Source organism: Octodon degus, unplaced genomic scaffold (genome assembly GCF_000260255.1).
Source record: "Octodon degus isolate 3935 unplaced genomic scaffold, OctDeg1.0 scaffold00014, whole genome shotgun sequence".
In the NCBI taxonomy this organism is placed as follows: domain Eukaryota; kingdom Metazoa; phylum Chordata; class Mammalia; order Rodentia; family Octodontidae; genus Octodon; species Octodon degus.
The window spans coordinates 9245048-9270661 of record NW_004524590.1 but is presented as its reverse complement, the minus strand read 5'-3'; the positions used below and the strand labels follow the sequence as shown (position 1 = coordinate 9270661).

The following is a 25614-nucleotide window of genomic DNA, read 5'->3' as shown; positions in this document are numbered from 1 at the left end:
TGTCATATGATAGACCAAACTGGGTAAATGAGAGGCAGCAAGGCCAACAAAGAGCACTGCAGGAGGGAAAGCCAAAGCTCAGCTCCCCAGCTCTGTCTCTGTTCTGTCGGATAGAACGTGGCACACTGCCTCTTATGTAATTATTTAAAAAACAAAAACAAAAACGAATAAACAAACATGGTCTTCTGCCTTAACTGGAAGTTCCATTTAGCCAAAGGTTTCTTCGCATTTCACTGTTTCAAATCCCCATTGACCTCCATGTCCTAGGAGCTCTGAATAGGCAAGCACAGATTCTAAATGCTGCAACTTGGAAGGAGAAACAGCTTCAAAGAAATCTGTTCCCGTTCCTGACTCAAAGCCAGGGTGAAAGCAATTACCCTGCACTCCTGAGCCTGCCAGGAAAGCCCGGCATGCAAGGGTGATGACGGAGCTGGCCAGCCTGCCTGCCTACCAGGAAAGCCTTCTGAGCGCAGCAAACTGCTTGCTCACAAGCACCTGTCAGAGAAATCACCTGGCTGAGTAAGAACAACTGGGAGAGCCACAAAGGGATGCAAGGGGCAATCACTGCAGCCACAGATTATAAAATGTCGACTGCTTGGACGTGGCAAGATTAAAAGCCCCAGGAGCATGACTTGGAAAGGCAGGACACTGGTTGTGTACCTACTGAGGTTTGTGTACCTATTGAGCCACAAAGCTTTCTTTTAGTTGAAACTATCCCATGGCATTTTCTTACTAATGAGATTCTGGATCACTTCTTGGCCTTTTGGCTAAGATAGGTAGGACTTGGAAGGCAGGACTTGGAAAGCAGGACACTGGTTGTGTACCTATTCCCTTAGAAGAGAATAAATTCAGAACAGCAAAGGCAGGGATCAGGCAGTTCTACAGACCATCTACTTCAAACGCTAAGCACATAAACTGGTATCTTCGAGAGGCTGTGGCATTACCAGGTCAAGTGCATCCTTACAGAGCAATTGGAGTACACGTCAATTCTGCCAAGAAATTTCTGCTATAAGCACAAATAAAGAGTTTTACTCACTCTCTATTTTTTAGATACTATGTGCAATGACGGAGAAGCCCATCAGTGTTCTACGAGTGCTTCACAGCCTCAAAGAGTAAGCCTTAAAATTTAGGAAAACTTTTTTAAACACTGACAATCCATTTAAAAACAAAACAGAATCACATGGACCCACAAAGGTAACAGAATATAAATCTCAAACCTCAAACTCTATAATGTTTAATCATGATTTAGGTTATGCCATCAAAATCTGTAAAGCAATAAAAGCAACAGGATGGAAAACAGGACATGCTGAAAAGAGAAATCATAGTCAAAAAGAAAAAACAAACAAAAAGCTCAATGACATCTGAGGAAGCCCAGTGTCATCAAAACCTCCTTGATATTGAGGAGCACGACGATACGTGATGCTTGCATTTTCTGGAAGACTAATTTTCACTTACATATATACAGAGGTAAAAGTATAAGAAGACACTAATAATATAAATTTATTCTACCTTGGTGCGAGTCTAAAAGAGCGTCAAAGATGACTTAGTGCCCTGACTTGTGGGTAGTTTCTGTTCAGAGAGAAAACCATGAGTGAACAAGGTAGACAGCTTGCACGGACTGTTCTCTTACCAAAGCGTCTGCCACAGCTGCTTCCAGGTCTGTGCTGGTGCTCAGAACCCGCATGGCATTCACAGAACCAGGTATTCTTCCTGGCTGGCTCAGCCCAAACCGGTCTACTTAGAAAACAAAAGCAAAAGATATGTCACGTGGAGTCACAGTTCCTCAATGCTCTACAAAGGCTTCTGCATCTTCCACTAAAACAGACAGAGGTGCTGAGAGGCCCTGAGCCTACTTAACTGTGCTCATCTTCTTTCCTACCAGGGAAGAGTTGAAGTCGCTCACGTTTAACATGACTGAGCCAGGCCACAAAGCTCTCTTTTAGTTGAAACTATCCCATGGCATTTTCTTACTAATGAGATTCTGGATCACTTCTGGGCCTTTTGGCTAAGATCAAGTGAGATTTTGGACAGAAGAGACAGAAACTTCTTAAGAGATGGGAACTGGACTACAGGATGGACCTTTTAATCTATTTAGCTTTCTTTCTTCAGGAAAGGGGCCTTGATGTTTATTCAAACTAATAGGAAAGCTTCATGGTTTGACAAATGAATTCTAACTAAATCTGAAGTTAAAACTTGAAACAAATATATTAAAGTGATTTCTATATATTTTGATTACTGTCACTACTGTTTTATATCTAGCAATTAAGCTCAGTTAGTTTGGGGTACTTGTTCATCCTGATGTCTGTGTCACCAAAGCTTACTTTAAAATTGAGTTAGTAAAATCCCTTAATAATCCTCACAACACCTAGTACCTTTGCTGCATAATATTACCATTTAGATGCTGGTGGGTACAAATTTTATCACAGTCCCTTCAAAAGATTTTTAAATGATAGTGTTCATATAGATAAGTAAAATGGAAAGGATCCAAAGAACTTAAGGCAAAATTTAGCAGTTCAAACGACTATTCTAGAGGTTGTTATTAGTAGATGAAAACTCCCTTTTTAATTAAAGTCCCATTAAGTGGGATAACCAGTTTTCCTGAAGGAAGGCTGGCAACTCAAGTCCCAAAGGGAGACAGTCTGCATAAGCTCCACTTCAGAGGTGTGTTACGCTACCCCGATAGGAAGTTTCTGGATTAAAATTCTAATGTATAAAAACCTTTCAAAGAATGTTATGATAAAAATGTTTTCCCTGTGCAAACAAATAAGATACTGTTTGGACAAGGAAAATTTCTATATCAGCCATATTATAGTTTACTCAGAACACAGGGGAAGCTAGTATCTATCTTACCTGAAATAATCTTTCCTATAAATCATAAACTAGCAATTTTATATAGATAAGAAGATATCACCTATAAAGCTGGTAAATTTTACAAATAAAGCATTATTTAGCTTTCTAGAGAAATATCTATTTCAAAACATTATATCTTCTACCACCACAGAAAACAATTTTGAATACTGTGAGTCAAGAGTTATACAGTCATGGATTTTTATAAGGAAACAAAAATTGTATGTTATACTATCCCCTTTTTTAATGCATATCTTAATCATTTCAAGTGTTATCTTAAGTCATTATATCTGAAAGGTGATTTAATGTGCTACATGCAGTAAAAAAGGCCACAAAAGCAATCACACTTCAATGTTTATCTACAAACACTCATAAGTTAAAATAAGAAACAAGTGTAAACTTGAGATCTATTGTGCATAGTTTTATAAATGATCTTTGTTCAAGTCTTTTTTCCATTAAAAAAGGGTAGATAGTGGGGAATTTATGAGTAACAGAATGAAAGTAATTCAGTTAAAAGCCATTTAAAAATTACCCAGCATAAACTCAAATAAAATGGAGTATTTAAAAAAAATCAGATATCATGCCAGCAATTCTTGCTCCAGGGATTATACTGATAATACTGGATTTTCAGACACAAAATTAAAATTTATAAAAACAATGCAATTTTTTTTCTGTGCTTTTCAGAAGCATAGAGCTTTGCCATACACAGCAACTGCAGACCCTTTGATATATAACACAGACTTTGAATTGTAGATCTTCGGGGAAATTTTTGTCTGGATCTCAGCAAAATGACGAGTTCTGGTTTTCACCAGACCAAAATCTGTTCTGTTCTACACTATCACTGTTCTGATATACTACGAATTGCAATTCTGAGAGACAGTTATATATGACTAGAACCTTATTCTAACCCCTATCTTCAGGGGAATGTGTTTAATCATAGTAGACGTAGCTAAAAGGCATAGTTGGCTTCATTTGGAAGGAAAAGGAGAAAATAACTGACTCAACCAGTTGGTATACACTGTCACCATCAACAGACTATGAATTAATTATGCCTTACTCAACTGAGAAACTAGCCACAGGGGGTTGTTAGCATAGGAAAATGATGTGAGGTAGATGTGGCACTCTGATGTGTTACTGTATGTTTAATTTTTGTCCCTATGGCCAGTGGATCTTTGGTATGTTAAAGAGAACTGAGGCAGAAGGTTTGAGGTCCACAGGCAGCACAGGCTAACCTTTCGCCTGACTTGATTACCTGAATTTTGATCTTATTTTTCTACATGTATTTTTATTTACATAAAATTACACATGCTATGATTTGAAGCACTGGTAACTACATAGTACCTTAAAATAATTGAAACCTGACACTAAGCACTCACATTAACATTTGACACTACCTGGGATGAAGACTTTGGAGATAAAGGACTCGTGGGATGACATCCCTACCCATTTCCCCACAGGTGACCCCTGCGTGACACCCCGTTTTGGTGGATGTTTCCCTAGAAAGAGGCTGATAGGAGGATCTTCCCTGTTTTTTGTTTTGACATAAATATGAACATTGCAGAAATGATGTTGTCAAACAGGCGATACACCATCTACGGCCTATTAACAGAACTATAAACATTCACCAACTTAAAAAAAGAAAAGCACATTGGGGAAAACAAGTATGAGGTGCACACATGCCAAGCGCTAGCTGACACAGACAAAAACGAATGTTAACATAGTGTGGAGCCAGAACAGATGAAGAAGCGGAGTCATGCAGTTAGCACTTGTTCACCTGACTGCCCAACAGATTCAGCAGTGGAGAGAGCACTAGTGGACCTGGAATGACGTCGAGAGGCTGCAGGTAAAAGGAACGGCAACACCCACAGGGTTAACACACAAGTACCAAAGGAAGTGCAGGGACTGCTACCAACAAGGCCGCACTTTCTCATGAAAAGAAATGGTGCTGGATATGAATAAACAGCAAGGGCCAACCCCAGCCTGTGCGGCGGCGGCTGGCTCTCACACAGCTCTTAGACACACAGGCATGACAGGGGCACTCTTTAAGGTGCTCCCTACACTCTTTAAGGATGCACCGGCCGACTGGACTCCAGGTTTAGATTCACGCCATGAAGCCTTGATCAGCCATTATGGAAGTATGCCACATGAAAAACACCAGGAGTCACAGAGCACTGTCTAAACCTCAGAGTGGAGAGCAGGAAGATGGATTATTAACTCAGCTCACGAGATGGGTCATCCGTATGTGATGCATATGCCACCATGCACCAAAAACAAAAGCAGAGAGGTTCATAATGTTATTTAAACAGAAACTGAATGAAATCACAGGAAGTAGCTCAACAGCTGGAATTTCATTTTTCCTGGTCAAAATGTTTGTTGTTCTGTTGCACAAACACCCTATCAATGTACCCGTTTAACGGTTGGAAATTCAATGGTAGTAAACACGAGAACCTTCCCTGGAGAGCCCATTGCAGTACTCTGCTTAGGAGTACTAGCTCTGAAATACAACTGTACAGCCTAGTTTGCTCAAGCTGGCTGTAGGACCTCTCAGTGCTAAACCTGTTTTTCAACCTGTAGAATGGTGCCAATAAAGATACCTACCTCTTGGTTGGTACCGAGAGGATTAAAAGAGACCATGTAGAAAGCACTTAATATCATGCCAGCAGAGTCCACAGAGGTGGTCACAGTATTAACAGTTAACAAGTAAACTCCAACTTAGGACATTAAAATATTATTTTATCAGCAGGTATTCACAATTAATATGTTAATTCATCAGCCTGAGGAAACAAATACTAAATTCTGTCTTCATGAGGAAAGAGAGTAACTTTTAGAACTGATTATGAAATACAGCTTATTGTAAAACACTGATAAATTATTGGTCACAGTTTAATGCAATATATACCCTTTCACTGTCTCAGGAAAAAACCAAAGGGTAACGTTCTTCCATCCATTATTCTGGAAAAAATCATGGTGATTAAGCCACAGGAAGTTCTTAAGTTTAACAAAGGCATATTGAGCAGTCCTACCTTTTATTCATGCTACTGTAGTATTCTGTACACATTATCACTTGTACATTTAGTCACAAAATTTCAAAACCTCAAACATGCACATCTGTGGTATATGTGGTACTAAACAAACAGCAGAGGTTATCTGATCAATAAAGACACATTACCTGCTTGCAAAGAGAAAACACCTCTTTCCTTAAGATTCACAAAAATACAAAATAATTAGCCATTTCCAAAACATGAGCTTATCACTGTTCTAAAAAAGGGAGTTGGTAAAGTATTTTGTCAATACAGGAGCAAACCACACATTTATTGTATGAGCACACCAATACTGTAAGGTAGTTCAAACTGAAAAGTTTTTAATCAATATCTGATCCATAGGTTCATTATAAAGTTGTCTTTTGGTTTTCTTTTGATACAATATTCTATAGTACATCTGTCACAAAATTAGTATTCTGTGAATTCCCCAATAATGGAACCAAGGTGGACCCGCTTATGTCAAAGCCTGATTGACAGCAGAGTGCTGAAGCCCTTACTTTGACTTTAGAATCATCACTGTAACCACATATTCATATGTTCATACCATTAAGATGCTCTAAAACAATTATGCAAACTTAAAAATAAGATATACATTTGGTCTTCTCACTGTAGGTTTCATCTCTGAGGATCAGTCAACTGTACACTGGAGACAAAATTATGTCTGTACTGAACATGTACAGATTTTTGTCATTCTTTAAAGAATACAAAACAGCAACTATTTATTGAGAATTTACAATGTATTAGGGTTTATAAATAACCTAGAAATATTAAGGTAGATATGAGGATGTATGTAGGTTACATGTAAATATGATGCCATCTTATATAAGTGATTAGAACATCTATAGTTTGGTATCCACAGAAGAACGAGGAACTCATTCTTTGTGCAATGGGCATCCATTGAATCATAATTATGTTAATTAATGTTTCTTTTAAAATAACAGCAGTAACAAAGGTGGGCTACATAAGCTGATTCAAAGGGCACTAGGCAGAATTTTACTAATTTCCAAAAGAAATGAAAAGTTATTATTCAGATAAATGAGAAAAAAGGAGCCTTCAGAGAAGGTGTAGGAGGTGCCCAGAGGACAACACATCTGAGATGTGTCTCTGCATCCCCTGGTCTGAAACCTAGGTCTGGAAATCATCAGAAACACGTCTTGGGCACTTGCTGAGTACCTATGCCTGCCTGGCCTCACAAAAAGCATTCAGCACATTACTGAGGGACAGATGACACACAATTATCAAAGGCACTTTCAGATGAGGCAGATCTGAAGTCAAACCTGCATGCAAACCCAGGCTCCATCCCTCAGCTATGTGACCTTGAGAAGGCGGCTTAATCCCTAAGACTCGGGTGCTGGTGCCTGCCAGAGCTACTGCAGAAGCCGAGGGAGTGCTACCTGCTCACTGCTCCGGACAGTACAGGTGTGCATAGGAGCTCTTGCTGCTTCTGCTGAACACAAATTTTAGAGACAGGTTTAACCTGTGGGGGGAAATGGTCTACAAATGTGTATCAAAAGACATTCACTATTCCTTGACCACAACAGAAGACATTAGCAGAGGCTAGTGATTGTTAGGGTCCACATTTTCTGCCTGGGTCACAGCAATTGTGCACCTCAACATCTTGGGTTGTCACCAACACAGTTAAGCAGATCTACTTACTCAGAGGTTAAAAACAAAACAACAAAATCAAGAAACAAGAAAACCAGATGTGATAACTCAATTACACAGGTTCATTAGGACTTCAAGAATTCAGCGTACTTTGCCTGGTCCACAGACCACATGCCAGATTACAAAGGCTGCTTCCACAGACAATTTTTAAAATACCAGCACATGTACGAAATAAAAGAGTGAATTGCTTCAAAGAGACAAAATAATCAATAAACAGATTGGACTTGTTTACTCATATAATAGATTCTTTGAAGGTCAAATAGTAAGCAAGGATGCATAGATATACAGCCTTAATTTAAAAGGAAAAATCACCAGTTCATTCAGGGGAAAAAAAAAAATCATGGCTGCCCCTGATTTATTGAGAATTCTGCTCCAAAGCATCCAGGGGCTGTGGAATAGCTGGCATGCACAGGTAAGCTGCCCCATCAGGGGCTCTAAGCCCAGCAGAGCATCTTGCAACGTAAGGCAAGGAATCCCTAGGTCAGGCACAGGCACTGGCAGGTGTGACTTACTCTTTTTCAGTACCTCGTAAAGGATAATGAGTTGGCAAGACAATCATCTAGACTCTGCTTACTGACAGTGATGATACTGAGGAAGAAAACTGAGGCAGTGTGCGGGTCACAGAGGAGGCAAGTAGGAAGACCTCATGCATTTGATGGGACACCATCCTCCTGTCGTAGCATTTATATAGATACAAGATCAGTTGAATAACTATATGGTAAAAAACAGATTGATGTAGTCCTTGCTCCATGGGATAATTTCAGTTCGAGGCCTATTTTTTTTTCTGTTTTGTTTTGCTTTTGAGACATGGTCTCATGATACAGCCCAGGCTGGCCTCAAACTCACAACTATCTGTTGGGCTCAGCCTCTGAATGCCGGGGTTACAGGCCTGTACCACCACATCTGGCTAAATCATAAAAATGATTTCCGCTTTTCATATTTATCAAGAGAAACACATACATCTATATAGCACATAATATGCCAAAGAACTAAAAAATAATCACTGAAGAATATAAAACCTTCCTTTTCATAAAAGTACATTTACAGATGCCTCTGAGGATTAAGGTACTAGTACTGTATTAGATAAAAAGGTATACTGTCCATTTTCAAGAGCAGGACTATTAAAAGTTAACAAGAAAAACTATTTATTTTGCAATACTGGGATTTGAACCCAGGGCTCTTATACTGAATAACATCCCCAGTCCTTTTGTTAAAACTCTGAGACAAGCTCTTGCTCGAATTGCCCAGGCTGGGCTTGGGCTTAAGCACCTCCTGGCCTCGGCCTGCCAGAGTGCTGGGACGTACAGGTGTGTGCCGGCACACCTGGCTTCGTTTAGGGTTCTGAATGTTATCACTACTGTACTTTTGTTTCCTTTGAATTAAACCACATATAAACTGATCCTAGTAAAACTGAAGATAAATTGTATGACTAGGAATAAACTCTGGATCAACCTTACTTTTAAGCAGCAATCAACTTTGGCTGAATTTTGCAGTAAGTTGGAAATGACCACAAGGATGGGCTTCTCTGGTAGCAACTGGCTACAAATGGTGAGAGCGGAGTGAAGTGGTGCTTTTTTCCTCTGGGAGTTGCTGAAGTTCAAGCATGCAGAGGGGGACAACGAAGGGTGATTAAGGAAGGGGAAAGAGAAGAAAGGATCACAGGACAGCGGAGGAGGAAAAGCAGTCATTCCACCCAGCAGTGTCTCGGACAAGCATGGGGGCAGGGACAGGAACTCTTTGCTCCTGGGCAGCACCTCCATGTACTCACCAAGTGGAGGGAAGCCCCGAGCAGGGCTTGTATCTCGGCTGCTCTCACGGCTGGTATCGCGGCTGCACCCCTGACTCATGCTGGGTCGAGGGATACGGCTGCTCCGTGCTAGTGTGCAGCATGAGGGGTTTCAGAGAAGGTGAACAAGTTTAATTTAATGAAGACAGAAAAACTCACAAAATGGCAGTCACATTTGGTTAAAGAAATCATGACATTGTGCTGGGGCTTTCTGTTAACTGGACAACTTATCTATGCTAGGTCTCACGGATTGAGGTGCTAACAGAAGGGGGTGGAGATAAACTTGACTTTGTTCAGTGCCCGAAAAAGTTGTGGATTTTAGTATAAAAGGGAGATTATACTCAAGTGTAAGAAATGAAATCATTTCAAAGCACAAACTTTGGAAATGATCAAAAGCTTAGAAAGACCAGTTTTTATATGGCTCTAGCAAACTCTACAAAAACAGGACAAAAAAAAAAAATCAAAGCTGTTTTCATAGGCACTTAATTCTTGCATTCCCCAAGGCTTGCTTTCTTCTTCTTCTTGTTTTTTTTCGTGGGGGGGGGGGAGAACTGGGGATTGAACTCAGGCCCTTGCGCTTGCCCGGCAAGCACTTATTCTACTGAGCCATCTCCCCGGCCCTTCCTTGGCACTTAATTCTTAAAAATATAATTTAATTTGGATTAAGTCAGAGCTGTAACATAGGCTCTGGTCCCTGAAGTCCATAAGCTTACACAGTTAAAGGCAAGAGAGCTCCCTTCTCCCAGGCGGGCTTCTTTAAGAGAAGCCAAATGTCAGCACACTTGGAGGGAGGCCTGCCCACTCCCAGTGAAATGCAGATGTAAGCCAGGACTGCAGCCTTTTCATCTTCTGTCCCAGCAGTCAAGCTGTTTTTCTCCTATGGAAATATACATAGATCCTTCCTGTGGTACCTTCTAAGCACCTCCATGGATTCATTCTTACCCCGCCCCCAAGTCTATACCAAGTATATTTATTTTGATAAGCATTTGGGCAAGAGATACCTCCCTGGCCTGAGGACAGTTCATTATTTTATAATTATCTATGGGTAAGGTTTATCCTCCTCATGGTATAAAACACTGAGTTTATAAAGAAAATTGTATGAAGAGCCTATGGTCTAATAACTTGGCTGTGAAGCTCAAGAAGACCACAATACCCTTATTTCTTGAACCTCAGAAAACCTAAGTATGTTAACTGGCCTAATACTCAGAAACAACACTGCATACTGAATGTGTGCAGTTGAAATCCCAAAAGTAACAGCTAAAGACAACAGTATCCATTTCTATCCTGAGAGATTTACCACTTCTTAGTCTGGACAGAAGTTTCTTTCTCAGAGATTCTGGAAATAAACTTGATTTACTGATGTCAACGCAAGCAAGTTTTCTATATTGTAATGAGAACAGTCTGTTACTTCAGAGCAAAGATTTACTGAGCAGCCTGACAAGAATGTCTTACAAACCAGAACCATCAAACTCTCCAGGGAAGAATGTGCAAGTAGCAAATGAAGCAAACATCCTTCGGTGCTCAGTGCTCAGTGCTCAGTGCTCAGTGCTGAGCTTGAAGATGACCCGTGAAGGCTTGCTAGCGATCCCCACGCTCAGGCAAGGAAAGGTCTGGCACAGAAACGCAGTCTGAAAATAGGCCGAGCAGGGCTTACGCTTCCCTAAAAGTTCCTACTCTTCCTTACTTTTACAGAGTGACATGAAATGCACGAATTTTTGCTCAAACAGGTAGTGCTATTTAATCAGCAATTCTTGGTAACATTCTAAACAGTTCCTAGAGAGAAATCAAAAATAGTAGGTGCCAAATTAAATCCATCAAAACACTGGAGTGTCTATCAAGTCCACCAGTGTGGAGAAACTCCCTAGAATACACAAAGCAATACTATTTATCTTCTCAGGACATCTTGAAATGACCATTCCAATTCCAAGCCACCTCACTGGTCCAGCCACTGGCCTCTATAGGTACAGCCTCCCCTTAGAAAAAGGAGAAGTAAGCACCTCATCATTTAAATGAGGATACTGCAACACAACGGACATATGTAAGTAGTTCTAACATCTTTGATAAATGCATACATGAAAATCTTGTCTTACTCTAATATGTACTCCAAAACAGAGTAGACAACTGCTCCATCAAAAATGAAATGGGCCGGCCAAATAGCTCAGTGGATTAAAGCTCCTGTTTAGGCAGACGCAGGGGCCAGAGTTCAATCCCAAATCCGTGGGATGCTGTGCTGGCCCCGCCCCAGGGGCGCGCTGAGATGGTGATTGAGACTGGGCGTGGTGGTGTGTGTGCCTGTAATCTCAGTTCTTTGGGAGGCTGAACACAGGCGGATGACTATGAGTCCAATCTACATAGTGAGACCCTGTAGACCCTACTAAAAAAAAAAAAAAGACTGGGCATGATGGCACATGCCTGTAATCCCAACACTTGGGAGGCTGAAAATAGGATTACTACATGTGCAATCTGTGTAGTGAGACCCTGTACTAAATACATTTTTTTATAAAATGAAATAAAAGCAGCCCTGCTGATAGCTTTTCATCTAAGTATATGCTAAGTTGAACATTTTCTTTTTTCTTTTTTTTGTGGAACCGGGGATTGAACTCAGGCCCTTATGCTTGCCAGGGAAGCGCTTATTCCACTGAGCCATTTCCCCAGCCCCTTGAACATTTTCTTAACAGTTTATATCTGATTGCTTCTGAATTTTTACCCAAACCCTAAGTCAACTTCATATATTACAACAACAAAGGGAAATGAATGTTCTCGGGGTGAGCTTGCTTTGATAAGCAGACAGCGTTAGGAGTGCCACACCCATAAAAACTGGATAACAGCATCTCTAACTTCTTAACAAAGTTTACACTCCTAGTACTTTATCCAGGTATTTCATCCCCCTTATCTGTACTGACTGGCTTGCTAACATCTGGCCAGTAATAACACACAGAGGAACTCTGTTTGCACTTTTATGAAAAATCTGCTCACAGATGCCCCACACCTTATTAAATAGGTGACACAGGTAGTTCAAATGCTGGATAATTTAAATCACAAGATCACTTATAACACTACTTCCAAAGACTGAGAATCTAGAAAAGAGTTATTTAAAATAACTACGCATTAATTATTTTTACAGCTAAGACATAAAGTAAAAAACAATAAAAATAACAGAGAACAAGTCCACTTGCTTCTTTATTACATCCCCAAACTGAACATGGACAAATACAAGAGGAAGGGATACAAAGAAAATACACTTGCCCCTTGAACTTTCTAAAAGCAGTATTCCTAGGTGGCTGAGCCAGGCGCGGACAGAAATGCTAAGAAGCCTGGAATGACCACATGACCAGTTTTCCTTTCTGACAGACTTTTTCCTACCTTCAGTGCTTCAAGCGTCATCCTGACTTTAGCCTTTAAAAGGAAGGATACAACCAGAATTCATACCAAAAGCAAAAATACAAGATTAATGAAAACCAGAGGTTAAAGACAGGACAAGCGCCTCCAGGTGAGGTATGTATTTTCAGGTCACAATAAGTCTAACTTCACAGTTAAAATGAATTACCTAATTTTAATTCTCCAAGAATATTTTTAATCAGAAAATCTTAAAACATTTACATGTATATCCATAAAATATCATCTGTAAAAATGTCAAGTATATTTTTAATGGGCTTTCTTAATGAAGCAGAGAACCAAAGGCAAACAGGTAAAATATAATTACTAAAGATGCTGGCTATGTGGCTTTACTATCTGTAAATTCCTTTTTTGTCTTTAAAATACAAAACAGTGATGATTTACAAATATATTTTCCCAAATAGTTGGTAATTGAACAGGAAATATAGCCTTTTTAAGAAATTTTAAATGCCAAAGAAAATCACTGATAGTTCTTAAAACAAATGAGAAAAGAAAATTTAGTTGAGAAATATTTTAAACAAAAGACATAACTGAATTAAAATATAACTTCTAGATAAGTAGAATTAACTCTCAGTGCAAGTTCTAAGCCTCAATTACCTATTGATAAACAATGCTGAATTGACTGGTTTGGGAATTTTATTTTATTTTTTGCCGGAACTGGAGATTGAACTCAGGCCCTTGCACTTGCTAGGGAAGCGCTTATTCCACTGAGCCATCTCCCTGGCCCTTGGTTTGGAAATTTTAGAAAATATTCTTAAAAAGATGCTGCCTCTTTTCTAGATATTTGTATTTAAAGTTGCTATATCAAGCAAATATTTATAATCACAGTAATAATCTATTATTGGAAAAAGTTAATATACCCTGCTACCCTGTAAAATGGAATTTCTGGTGCTATACACATGGAAAGGTACACTTTATTCATATATATTTCTTTGGATATTCTCAAGAATGTACCAAAATTGTAATAAGTATCTTTAGTCAGAACTGTACAGAGTATCTCAAAGCTTCACACATCACTAATCTCCTAAACAAGTATCAAGAATTTAATTTTCTTTAAAATAATACCTTGAACAAGAAATCTTTGGAAGAAAGTAAGCCTTTTTAATTTCGAGTCATGTTTCAAAATACACCTTACAAGCTTATCAAATGCCACCTTTTCAGCTGCACACAGCACACGCTCCTGTCAGACCACGGGACACCGAGTCTCACAGTTACACTGGATCACCAAAGTTGGGTTATTTCTTAATTTCAAGAGAGTGAAAACAGCATCTTTAAAAAAATTTTTTTAAATCATAAGTAGAAAAGAATTCTTAAAAGTAAAATAATAATGTATGGGTAAGAATAGCTAAAATCTCAGAGATTTAAAATCTGATATTCTTCCAAACAAAATCAGACCCCAACAGAGATATGCTGCAAAATCAGAGGAGCAGCTGAGCTATAAGCGTTGGCCTTTTCATTGCTTGAAGCCACATCAACCCTCAAACGAGCTGTGAGCTCGGAAACCACCCCCAGAGCACCAAGAGGAAGACGGTAACACCCCACCACACAGTTCATCATGGAGAGGTAACACCCCACCACATAGCTCATCATGGAGAGGTAACACCCCACCACATAGCTCATCATGCTTTGGACACGTGATTTCAAACCAACTCCTATCCATTCTTAAGTAGCTGCCCCGACCCCTCCTGGCTCAGGTACCTCCAAAACTTTTCTTGAGCTGAAGCACTCCCACCTCTGTGATCCTGGCTCCCTATCTACTCCTCACCCCTCAGTCTGGGGTAGCAAAATGGAGTCCCTGTGGCTCTTTCTCGCCCAACTATTCCTGCACTAGTTTCTTGCTTCCGTAGAACGTCTTTCTCTTACGTCCCTATCTTGGCTAATGCCACCTTGTACTAAAAAACAGGACCTATTCTCAGAGGCCTCCTTTAGTAGAAAGTCTGGGAGGATCGGAGTGGACAGGGGCTAAGACACACCTGTTTAAGGCCCCAGAGCCTATCACAGTACTTATTACACTCTTACATTTTCACTTCTACCCAACAGATGACAAGGACTCTTAAGTCAAAAGCAAGGTTTGTTTCATTTACCGTCTAATTCTCAAGTCTAACAAAGTGCCCAGCACATCACAGAAAACATTTAAGTAAAAATTGTTAAGAGCAATGAATAAGGGCCAGGGAGATAGCCTGGCAATCTAAGCCTCTGCCTGGCAAGCACAAGGACCCGGGTTCGATCCCTGGTACCACATGCCGGCCCTGCACCAAGCTGGCCTTCGAAATTGGGCATGGTGGCACATGCCTGAAATCCCAGTGGTGCTGGGGAGGCTGAGACAGAAGGATCACAGCGAGGCTTAGCTGAGTAGCAAGACCCTGTACTAAATAAATAAATAAGTATTTTTTACAAGAGCAATGAATAAATGTGAAAGGTAAGCCAACAGAATTTAAGGATCAACTACTCAAATTTTATATTAATAGAGTTACACTTTAGAAAGCAGATAGAGATGACATAAAGAGAAAATGTTTACATTTTTATATAAAAAATTAGATGTTAGATTTTAATAAATTGTCTTTAAGCTAAGTGTAATTCATATGACTACACACTATTACAAAGAAGTCAAATGCTACAACACAAAATGTCATGGATTTTATCATTCTTAGAGTTCATGTTTCAACAAAATCATGTTAAAGTAACTATATCATAGGCTTTACCAGCCAAGTGACAATCAAAATTAAAATCAATGGGGACCCTAGAAACTGCTTTTGAAACTTAATATAACTGAATGGCTAGTTAGTTGAAAGAATGAAAGAAAAATGAAAACATTGCTTCAAATTTCAAGAGAAAACTTTTGGCTATTTCGCCATCAAAAATTTTACAAAATGACTACAAATCACAAAAGCTTAAAATGATGTAACTCCTTCTCATTAATTTGGACCAAAAATCCCACATTATTTTTTGATACTAAGTGATACCAATGTGCCATAACCCATATACAGAATGAGTCAAAATATCTTTTTAACAGAAAGTCACACTCTCATTTCAAAAAGATTTCTGTTTCCTGCAATAGACACAGTCATTAGATTAGAACCAAGACTGTGATCAAGCTGAGAATGGTGGCCCAAGGTCTGAAAACCCTTACCTGGTCCAATTCGGTTTGGACTTGTTTCTCGGCTGCATCCCTGACTCCTGGGAATCTTGCTTCGTTTCTCTGAAGATGGTGTCACAGGTGGGCCTCTCGAGGAACCCCCAGCAAGACCTCCATAACCACTTCCCAACAGTTTTCCTGGGGAACTTGACCGGCTGCCAGCTAAAATGAAAGCAAAACAAAAAAGAATAAGATATAAACTCAGCAATAAATTAAAAACTCCAGAAGTTTTTAATATACCAATTTGGGTCATACATTAAGAGAATTTTGTGTATATGTAGCATTTTAGTTCATGGTAGTACTAATTCTTTAAAAATGTTGGCATATGAAAGAATGTCATGTATCATTAAAGGACACCAAGGCTTGGGAGCGCCATGGGTACAGTGCCACGGAAGTGACTGCAGAACTTCTAATGCAAAAGAGCAGACTGGCTACCAGCAGCATCTCCCTGCTCCCAGCAAGGCTCTAAATAGCCACAAAGGTGTTTGCTTCTTGTTTTGTTCAGTGATGCTGGGGACAAAGTCAGGGCCCTGGGCCTGCCAGGCAAACGCTCTTCCGTTGAGCTATATCTCTAGCTCCAACTGTTTTATGATTCTGTAAGATGCTGTGAAAATGTAAGTGTAACTTCTGAAGAACCATAATGTTTATTTCTTAAGTATTGGACAAAATGAATCCATGTGTTAATTAAGAATTCAATTAATCTAACAAATAGAAGAAAAAAGAGGGGATAAAACACATAAATATGGTAAAAAAAATTACAAAATGAAATGATAGGAATAGGTTCAAACATACCAGCAATCCTAGAAAATGTGGCTAGTTATACAATGGAACCTCAGTTCATGATCTTAATGGATTGTTTTTGTGTGTGTGTGTGGTACTGGGGATTAGGACCTTGCGTTTGCCAGGCAGGTGCTTATGATGCTGAGCTATCTCCTCAGTCTTCACGAACTTAATTCTTTCCACAATTCTGGTTGCAAACTGAACTGGCTGCAAACTGGATCAAATTTCCACAAAGTCAACATTGAACCTACCCACTGAATTTGAGTTGGTTTGCAACCAGACTCATGTAAAGCACAACTATATACTCAAATGACCCAGAAAAAAAGCATTTTAAACAGCAATTACCTGGTAACCGTTCATATATGTGTATGCATATATTCATACACATATACATACAGGGGCTGGTGAGATGGCTCAGTGGTCTAAAGCACCTACTTAGAACAAGCTTAGCAAAGCCCAGGAACCACAGTTCAATCCCCCAGCACCACATGCCAGCCAGCCCGCCCCCTGGTGGGCTGAGCTGGCCACACACACACACACACACACACACACACACACACAAATAAATAAATAAACATATACATACATATACATACACATGGGTACATAGATTTTTTAAAATACCTATCATTTAAAAATACAGATTTCAAAAGCTTGCCATCAAATGAGTTACTTGAGACACTATTCACAAAAAATTAACACCTCAGAATGAGTAACTATAAAGTGAAAAAAATCACTGCAAAAATCAGCAATATGTATGAAATATCTCATGGCCTATTAATTTTGTCTATAAATCTGAGGATATACACAATTACTAAACTATGCAAAAGGGAGAAAAGAAATACACTTCAGACTAGTATTTGAACATACAGAAAAAAAAATGCAGAAAGATTAATGAAGCTCATACTAAAGAAATTAACACTGTACAAAGAATGCAAGAAGAGATATGGCTTACCACCAGCAGGATTAGCAGATCTGGATCCTTGATTATGAGAGCAGAGCAAAGGACAGGCAAAAAGTGAATCAAAAGACAACACAATACAGAGGGTCAGCATGCAACACAACATGAGTATCTTGTTTACAAACACATTAGCAAAATATTAGCAAAAGAGCTACTGTTCTTAGGACTTGTTTCTCCTACTCTCTTCATACATTCATTTTGTACTTACTACACTGTTCGCATTTATTGTAGATCTTTTCACCAATAAATCTACACTATGCCAGGGACAACGCTTGTAAGAGACATGGAGAGAACAGGACAAGTATCTCGCCCTGCCAGACCACATCTCCCCACCTCCCCCAGCTTTGAGCACCCTGAGAGGCGCATGGCACTGGGCTCATGCGGGTGCCACTACATCTTCAGCGGTGCTTGCTACATAGAGAACAGTTAGGGCTACCAACTGGTTTCGCCTGAATGTCCCATGTCTCTCTTTAACCCTCCAATATTTAAAATAGGCCTATTTTTAAGACATTAATAAAATCCACTTAATATTAAACCAACACTATGAATATTACCGCATCTACATTTATAATGAATATATTTAAAACTCTTATTAAATTTTTAAAATATTTCATTTATATGCATAAACTTAAGGTACAGCGAGACCGTGGGCTGCTATTTGGTGGTCCACTGTCCTGTGGGTGTGATTAGGCAAGTAAAGAAAAACTGAATGGCTTTTAAAGTGGGCGCCAAGCCAAAGTTCAGAGTAAGTCTGAAGACATAAAGCTGTACCATCCCCTTCATCCCACTAGAGAAAGGATTTTAACCTTAACCACCTTAAATTTATTTACATTAACCTATGTTTCAACCCTGAACACTTTGGGTGGAGAATTCCTTCCCTTAAGACTTGACCCGGGCCGGGGAGATGGCTCAGTGGAATAAGCGCTTCCCTGGCAAGCACAAGAGTCTGAGTTCAATCCCCAGTTCCGCCAAAACAAAAAATAAAAAAGATAAAGTCAACAAGACTTGACCCATGTTTATGAGGTCATGACTGGAACATTATGTTCTGCTGTGCTCCAGGGACCAGAGCTCAGCAGAAGGCCAGAAGCAAGGCGTAGGTCCCAGAGCAGCAGCCTCTGGGCTGCACCTGCGCAGGGATCTGCATGAAAACCCAGGTAAAGGCGTACTGGTAAGGCACTGTTGTTCTAATGAACTCAGTCTAGTCTCACTGTATTCACAGCAATCTACCCCAACCCTCTTTCCTGAGCCTACGGAAGTAGAAAGGGATAAAGGAATCTTTCAACCACAAACAGGAGGCCAGCGCTCCACTGTGCAGTTACTATGGTTCTACAACTGGCTTTGTCTACTGACTGCCCACTCAGCCCCATCTGTCACCACATCCTCACACATTCCCCATGTAGTAGGCCTTGTTAGCAACTGACACGGGTTAGCAGGTTAGCTCAACATCACATCAGAGCCAGGATGCAAAGGTGCCCAGTATGCCTGGCACTGAGGCCCACACTTGCAGTGCAGACAATCTACGTCCAGAGGTTCCATACCCTCAACAGGAGCAACTAATAGGATTCATCTTTCACTATCTTTGCAAAAAAGAGTGAAGCTTGTTTAACATGAGGACTACAATCACTAAAAGAGACATGGGAAAGGATCTAAATTCAGAAGGAGCTGCAAAAGGCTGCCCCAGCACTACAGGAGAGCCTGAGGGCTGGCCACAGATAGTGCTCTATTATACCAGCCAGATGGCCATGCTGCCACAGTGGTACAGACTCTGGTCAGGTAAGGTGCTGGGCTGGGTGTGCTCCTAGGGTCGGGAGACTTCCTCCCTGTGTTCACCCAGCCCAGGAGCACTGCAGTACCCAGCTGTGTGTGCAGCAAGATGGCCAGAGGGAACCCATTTGCCATGTTGCTTTCCTTGCTGAGGCTAGCAAGCAAAGTGACTCCACATACACAGAAAAGCAATCGTGGAAGCAAACTCGAAGAAGAGCCCACAAAGACAAGAGGACAGGGGCCGGCAAGAGTGAGCACAGAGGGGCAAATGAGGAGCTTTTCATGGATTTACTTATTCACTACTAGAAAATACTACTTGGCATTTATAGTTCTGCCTTACAACTATATCAGTAGGGTGATCAATACAAATGTGGGTCACAGAACAGATAAGTTTCAACTTGAGAGACTTCAACTACAGGGAGAGAACAATGTTTAAAAACACAAAACAGTTCCCTGGAAAGAAGATGAAGGCATGCCTAACCGAATGCCCCATCTTGCAAGCTTACCAAATGGCAAGGTAGTTATTCACAGTATCTTAAGAGTCATAAAAACGTTTCCCTTCCTCAGATCAGTGCAAACACTGAACTGTCAGGTGCAGAAGGAGCTGCTGAATGAAGCTAAGATAATGGGGAGCATAAAATATACTTCTTACGCTGAGATTGAGAAACAACTTTAGCACGACTGCGGCCCCGACTGTCAGAAGGAGTAGAGGCGACATTGGTGGCACTCCCAGAGTTCTGTCGTCTTGTGCGGATCCGACCTGGAGGACACAGCAAAGACAATGTTTCCATAAACACTGTAAGTAAGTATGACCTAGCTTAGAGAAGAACCCACACCAGGAGCAAGGGGAGCTGATGGGCCAACCACATGAGGAGAGAGCTCAGGGGTCCCGCACTACAAGACCACAGGAAGGCGATGAAGAATAAAGGTCTGTTAGAAGTTGGCCATAGGGTGGGCTTCTGCAGCTTCACGGGAACATAAAATGCCTCTCTTTGCACAATCCAATCAGAATCAGGTCTGACAGGGAAAAAGGGACCATTCTGAATTCCTACTGGCTTTTTAAATTGTGCAAAATCTTTTCTACTCTGGCATCTGAAAAATGAATACAGAAAAACAAATCCTCCTAAGTCTTAAAAAGGTCTAAGAAATGGAGATAAGCAACAATAAAAGAAACCACAGCATTAAAGAAAAAATACATATATAACTCAAATTGATGGTTTAATAGAAGTACAGGGAAATGTGTGCACAAATTCTAGAATCTACATAAATTAAAAGTTCCTCTATTAGCAACTGTACATATTCAGCTCAGACCCCTCACAACATACAGACCATTCCACATCTTAAGATGAGGGAACAGAGAAGCAAGGAGACTTCTTTGTGCAATGTCCCAGGACCAGTGTAGATACCTGTGCCTCTCTGGCTGGGCTGTGAATGAGGACCTTTGATTCTCCTAAGTCACTGAGCTAAAACAACTGAATCACTCATATCAGATGAATGTACAAAAACAACTGGATTTTTCTTCAAGTTAAAAAAGATTTTTTAAATGTATATCTATACCTATTGAGCCTGAAAAGTAAGCCCTTTTTACTAATCCTGCAGAGCATTATTTTTTGAATTTGCTCTGTTCTTTTACTATAAATTGAAAGCAAACTTCTAATTCAGTCTCTTGCAAGAAAATCATCAAGCTATGATTTCCCCTATAAGCTTTGTCTTTGCTTCAATCCACAAGAACTGGTATAAGTCCAGCACACTTCACTAGACTGTAAAAATATAGTACTGAATCTCATTCGCTACTGTTTTACTTTGGAAAAACAAATTAGAACCATACTTCATAATTTATACCCTAAAATTAAAATATAAAACATAACATTCTAAAAAAAAAAAAAAAACATAAGAGTTTCCTTGCAACTCACAGTGAAGTCCTTCATAATCTGAAATTAGAAACCTTAAAAAAAAAAAAAAATTGAAGCTTTCAGCATTGGTATGGTTCAATGTAGAGTACTTGCCTAGCATGTCTGAGGCCCTGGGTTTAAACGCCACATTGCAAATGAACAGTAACAGTAAATGATGATAAATTTGACTACTTAATTTTTTTAAAACTTCATCATATATCAAGCAGAAAACTATGAGCAAACTTAAGAAAAAGGTAAATTAAAAGGAATCATTTGCAAATTCTAGCACAAAGGCCTACTTTCCTTCCTAGGTGACAGGATCCATAAGAAGCGCAGTGGCACGCTAACGTGCAGCTCAGAGACATCTACTGACTTGTGGTGTTTCCTAGTTTACACAGTGTGCATATTTCCCACCAGTCCCCACCTCAGGCTACTGATGCGATATTCACCAGCATACAAATTTTCTGAAAACTTCACAACTGGTGCTCTTGACCAGCACCAGCATACCACTGCCACAGAAGAATGGAAAAAACAAACAGGAATAGACATTAAAAGGGAAGACAAATGGCTTTGTATGAAATTACTCAGATTTGTAAGACAAAAATTAAGATGACAGAATACCATATATCACCTATCAGATTTGGAAACAGAAGAATTTAGGCTAAAAAATATTTTTTCCTATTATATCTTATTTAGCACCTTGTTTATATGGCATATTCTGGGTTTCTCATATAAATCACATGACCTTTATGCTTGTGTGTCAACATGGGGTCGAGGTACATCGATTTTTCCTACAAATGGCAGAGTAGCACCAGTATATATAAATTTGCTTTATCTATTCATCTCTTGAAAGACATATAGGCCATGTGCAAGGCTTTAGTTATTCTGAATTGTTTGAGCTTACTTTTATAATTCTATATGAATACTTTTTCTCCTGATTTTTCATTTTCCTTTGTTTTTGTCTTCTTTGGCTCAATTTTTTAAAGATAAACTTTTCTATCTTTGATCTTTTTTTTTTTTTTTTCAGAACCAGGGATTGAACTCAGGTCCTTGTGCTTGCTAAGGAAGCGCTTATTCTACTGAGCCATCTCCCCAGCCCTTCTATCTTTGATCTTATAGATTAAAATATTAGTAAAAACATAACTTCTATCATACTTTTGAGGGAATGGAATGTTTTAATGGCTCCCTCTTTCTGAAAGTAAATCTTTTTTAATAGACTCACATGCACATATGAAATATAAAGGGACTGTGTTGTTCCCCAGTTTTTCACAAGGGTAACGTTCTACAAAACTGTAAGAGAAAAAAATAGGATATACATGATGATCCATCAATCTGATTCCAATTCACTGACTTTTATTTTTTTTCACCCCCTTGCTTTCCTTTGTGATAGTTTCCTTCTCTAATCGCTTCAATAAAATTATATATATATATATATATACATATATATATATATATATATATATATCTTTAATTTCATTATGGTGTGTTCAACTGTAAATTTCTTGTCTTGCTTGGAATTTACTAGCTTTTTCAGCATGTTTTATTGTCATCAATTGTGAAAGTTCCCAATCATTTTCTCTTTACATACTGTCTCTGCCTCATTCTCCTCCTTAAACTCTAATCAGACATGCTTAACTACTTTTTTTTTTTTAATGCTTAACTTCTTTAGCTTTCATTTATTTAACCTCACCTATCACATTGTCTAGAAGGACAATTTCTTATCTAATTCACGAATTCTAGCTTCAGCTACATTGATTTTTTTTTTTGTCTTTTTGAGAGCTACATTGATTTTGCAGCTCAATTATGTACTAAGTTTTTGGTTTCAACAATCTGCTATATTTTCTCATCTAGAAGTTCAGTTTTCAAAATTTTCTTGGTCATTCCAAATAGTCCATTACCCCTTTCTAAAATTTCTTATTTCTTTAAATGTTGAAAAGTAAAAATCGCTCCTCTTGTGGACTTATGAGACTCTCCTAAGTACCACTTATGAGAATGCACTAAGCTCTAGACGGAACTGAGCTCCTCCAAGACAGCCTGCATGTGCTTTCGTTAGTGTCCTGTGGGTGCAGTTACCCACAGCTGGTTTAAAATGGCTCATCTACTTGGGTTTTGCAGACCACAGTGGCAGTGCAATTAACAGCACTTTGAGTGGAGGCCCATCCCATAGCTGCAAAGTAATCAGGGAGCCAAGTTTACTTCCAGTTCTATCTAATACCAAAGGTAGGGTGAGAAAACTAACCTATTCTCCTCTTCAGGTTGGTAAAGTTCACTTCTTATTGGCCAGTCTGGGGTGGCTTGAGTTCACCTCCCGGCCCCGTCCTGTGCAGTCACAGGAAATGCCCACCGGCCCAGGGTTCAGCCTGTAACTCAGGGTAAAGGCCAGCTTCAGGCATCACCCTCTAGGGCTCTGGTTTTTGCTTCAGTTTCAAGCTGGGTGGCAATCTGCAGGATCATTCTGGCCACCAAATACTATATATTAAATTTTGCAGAAAATGCTACTTCGTTATTTCTCTTAAATACTTTAAACATGTTTATTTTACACTCTATAACAGATCTTTAAGTCCTTTAAAAAACCTGTTTTTACTTTTGTTTTATCCCACATACAATGGATGTAATTTACATATAAGCTCACATTTGCTAAGATAATAATATATCATATATTGATTGTTATTTTTAAGCTATTGTTATGAAATTTTATTCTTTCACAGGAAGGAAGCTCTTATTTGGCTGATTTTAATCTGTGGACACCCAAGGAATCTGATTTGTAAGTGGCTGCTTCTGTGGACGTTCAGGGCTCGCTCCCAGCGGCACCTTAGAGGCCACACGCAGACCACTTTACTATCAGCTTGGAGGCTCGCAGCACCACAGGTAAATAAACTACAATCACAACTCAGCATGAGAATACAGCTTTATTATACGTTACCGAGGAAGTCTGCTATTTCTTCGTTCCAGGTCAAAGTCACACAGATACTGTGCCAAGTTGAAGACAAGACTTTTTCTTTCTCCACTAGTCCACATGTTCTCAGGGGCGCAGGGGGGACTTGGCGATGCTGGCTGAGTGCCAACTCCTAACTTCCCCCTTGAATGGACTTGAAGTTAAAGTCTTGTTTTTGGTCTGATCTAGTGACGCATTACTAACTGGCCCCAGAGCATCTTAAAATCCAATTTTTGAACCCCTTGTTGGGTTGGAACTTTCCTCACTTGGGGGCCGGGGGGAATGCCGCCACGTAGTGACTTTGTTGTGTTATATATACTAGGCAGATTTCTTTTATAAGTGTTTTGTCTTGTTTCTACTCTGTTAAGTTGGCAAATTACCAAAAGTCCCTGAATATGTCTTAAAGAAATGACACAGAATGCTCCATGGTCATTAGGAAAAATGAAGCTCACTCAGGAACTGCAACAAATAGTGAAAAATACATACCAGCTCTACACTATGATCTATGACAGAGAACAGAGGTAAAAGAAAAAAGTCAATGTAAGTTAGAGAAATTTTTTTTAAAAGATAACTGAAAAACGACAGAAGAAAGTTTCTAGAGGAAGGGATAAGAGATGTATGAACAAAACTCAACCTAATCAGAGAAGTACAGACCTAGAAGAAAACAAATTGTAACAAGAATACAAAGTCTTCAACTTTCCTAGAAGGAAAAAAGAGTGCTTTTATTTCAGGGCTTTTAACACTGCTGATGAAGATTGTTTTTCAATCACATATCCATTTTTCTGGAAAAGATCTCAGAAGAGTACCTGGTACCCAGGTTTAATTTACCGGGATGGTTTCCCTACCTTGATAGTAGCCTATGACAAAAATCCCCAGGGTAGTTTCATGTCCTTAAGGTTTTTTGTCCTCTACGTTTACAAAAATTACAGTAAATTCTCAATTTACAGATTACAAAGATGAAAAGGGCTTCAATCTCAATCCTCATTACAGCAGGAAGGTTATTTTGTCATACACATCTGTTGTACATCTTGCTGCTTGCAGGTACAATTAAACCAACTTCTAGTCAAAGTGACAATTTGACAGAGCCACAATTTGAGAACTTGATCTCTTATAAATTTGTTTTCGTTTTCTTTCTTTCTTTCTTTCTTTCTTTCTTTCTTTCTTTTCTTTTTTTTTTTTTTTTTTTTTGTGTGTGTGCAGGGTCTCACTACACAGCCCACATTAGTAGTGATCCTCTTGATTTCTGCCTCCCAAGTGCTGGGATTACAGGCGCGCGCCACCACGCCCGGACTCCATCACCGGCTCAGTGCACCCGGGGGCAGAGTCAGGGATCGAACCCTGGCCCCTGCGCTTACCTAAGCAAGTGCTTAGTCTGCTGGATCTCTTATAAATTGTGCTATTTTCATCTAAT

At 39.5% G+C, this 25614-nt stretch overlaps 1 protein-coding gene across 19 annotated transcripts in view; it reads right to left on the bottom strand.

Moving 5' to 3' along the window:
* Positions 1–25614, bottom strand: part of Clasp1 (cytoplasmic linker associated protein 1) — a 264734-nt gene that overhangs the window by 60775 nt on the left and 178345 nt on the right. For 9 of the 19 annotated variants that reach the window (XM_023709745.1, XM_023709750.1, XM_023709751.1 and 6 more), the window contains 4 exons: positions 20029–20136; positions 15866–16033; positions 9322–9429; positions 1631–1734 (listed from right to left, as the gene is read on the bottom strand). In XM_023709745.1, the coding sequence (XP_023565513.1) occupies positions 1631–1734; positions 9322–9429; positions 15866–16033; positions 20029–20136 (488 nt within the window). Of the gene's footprint in view, positions 1–1630; positions 1738–4621; positions 4685–9321; positions 9430–15865; positions 16034–20028; positions 20137–25614 lie in introns of all 19 variants that reach the window. The other 10 variants (XM_023709754.1, XM_023709758.1, XM_023709759.1 and 7 more) reach the window with 3 other exon arrangements.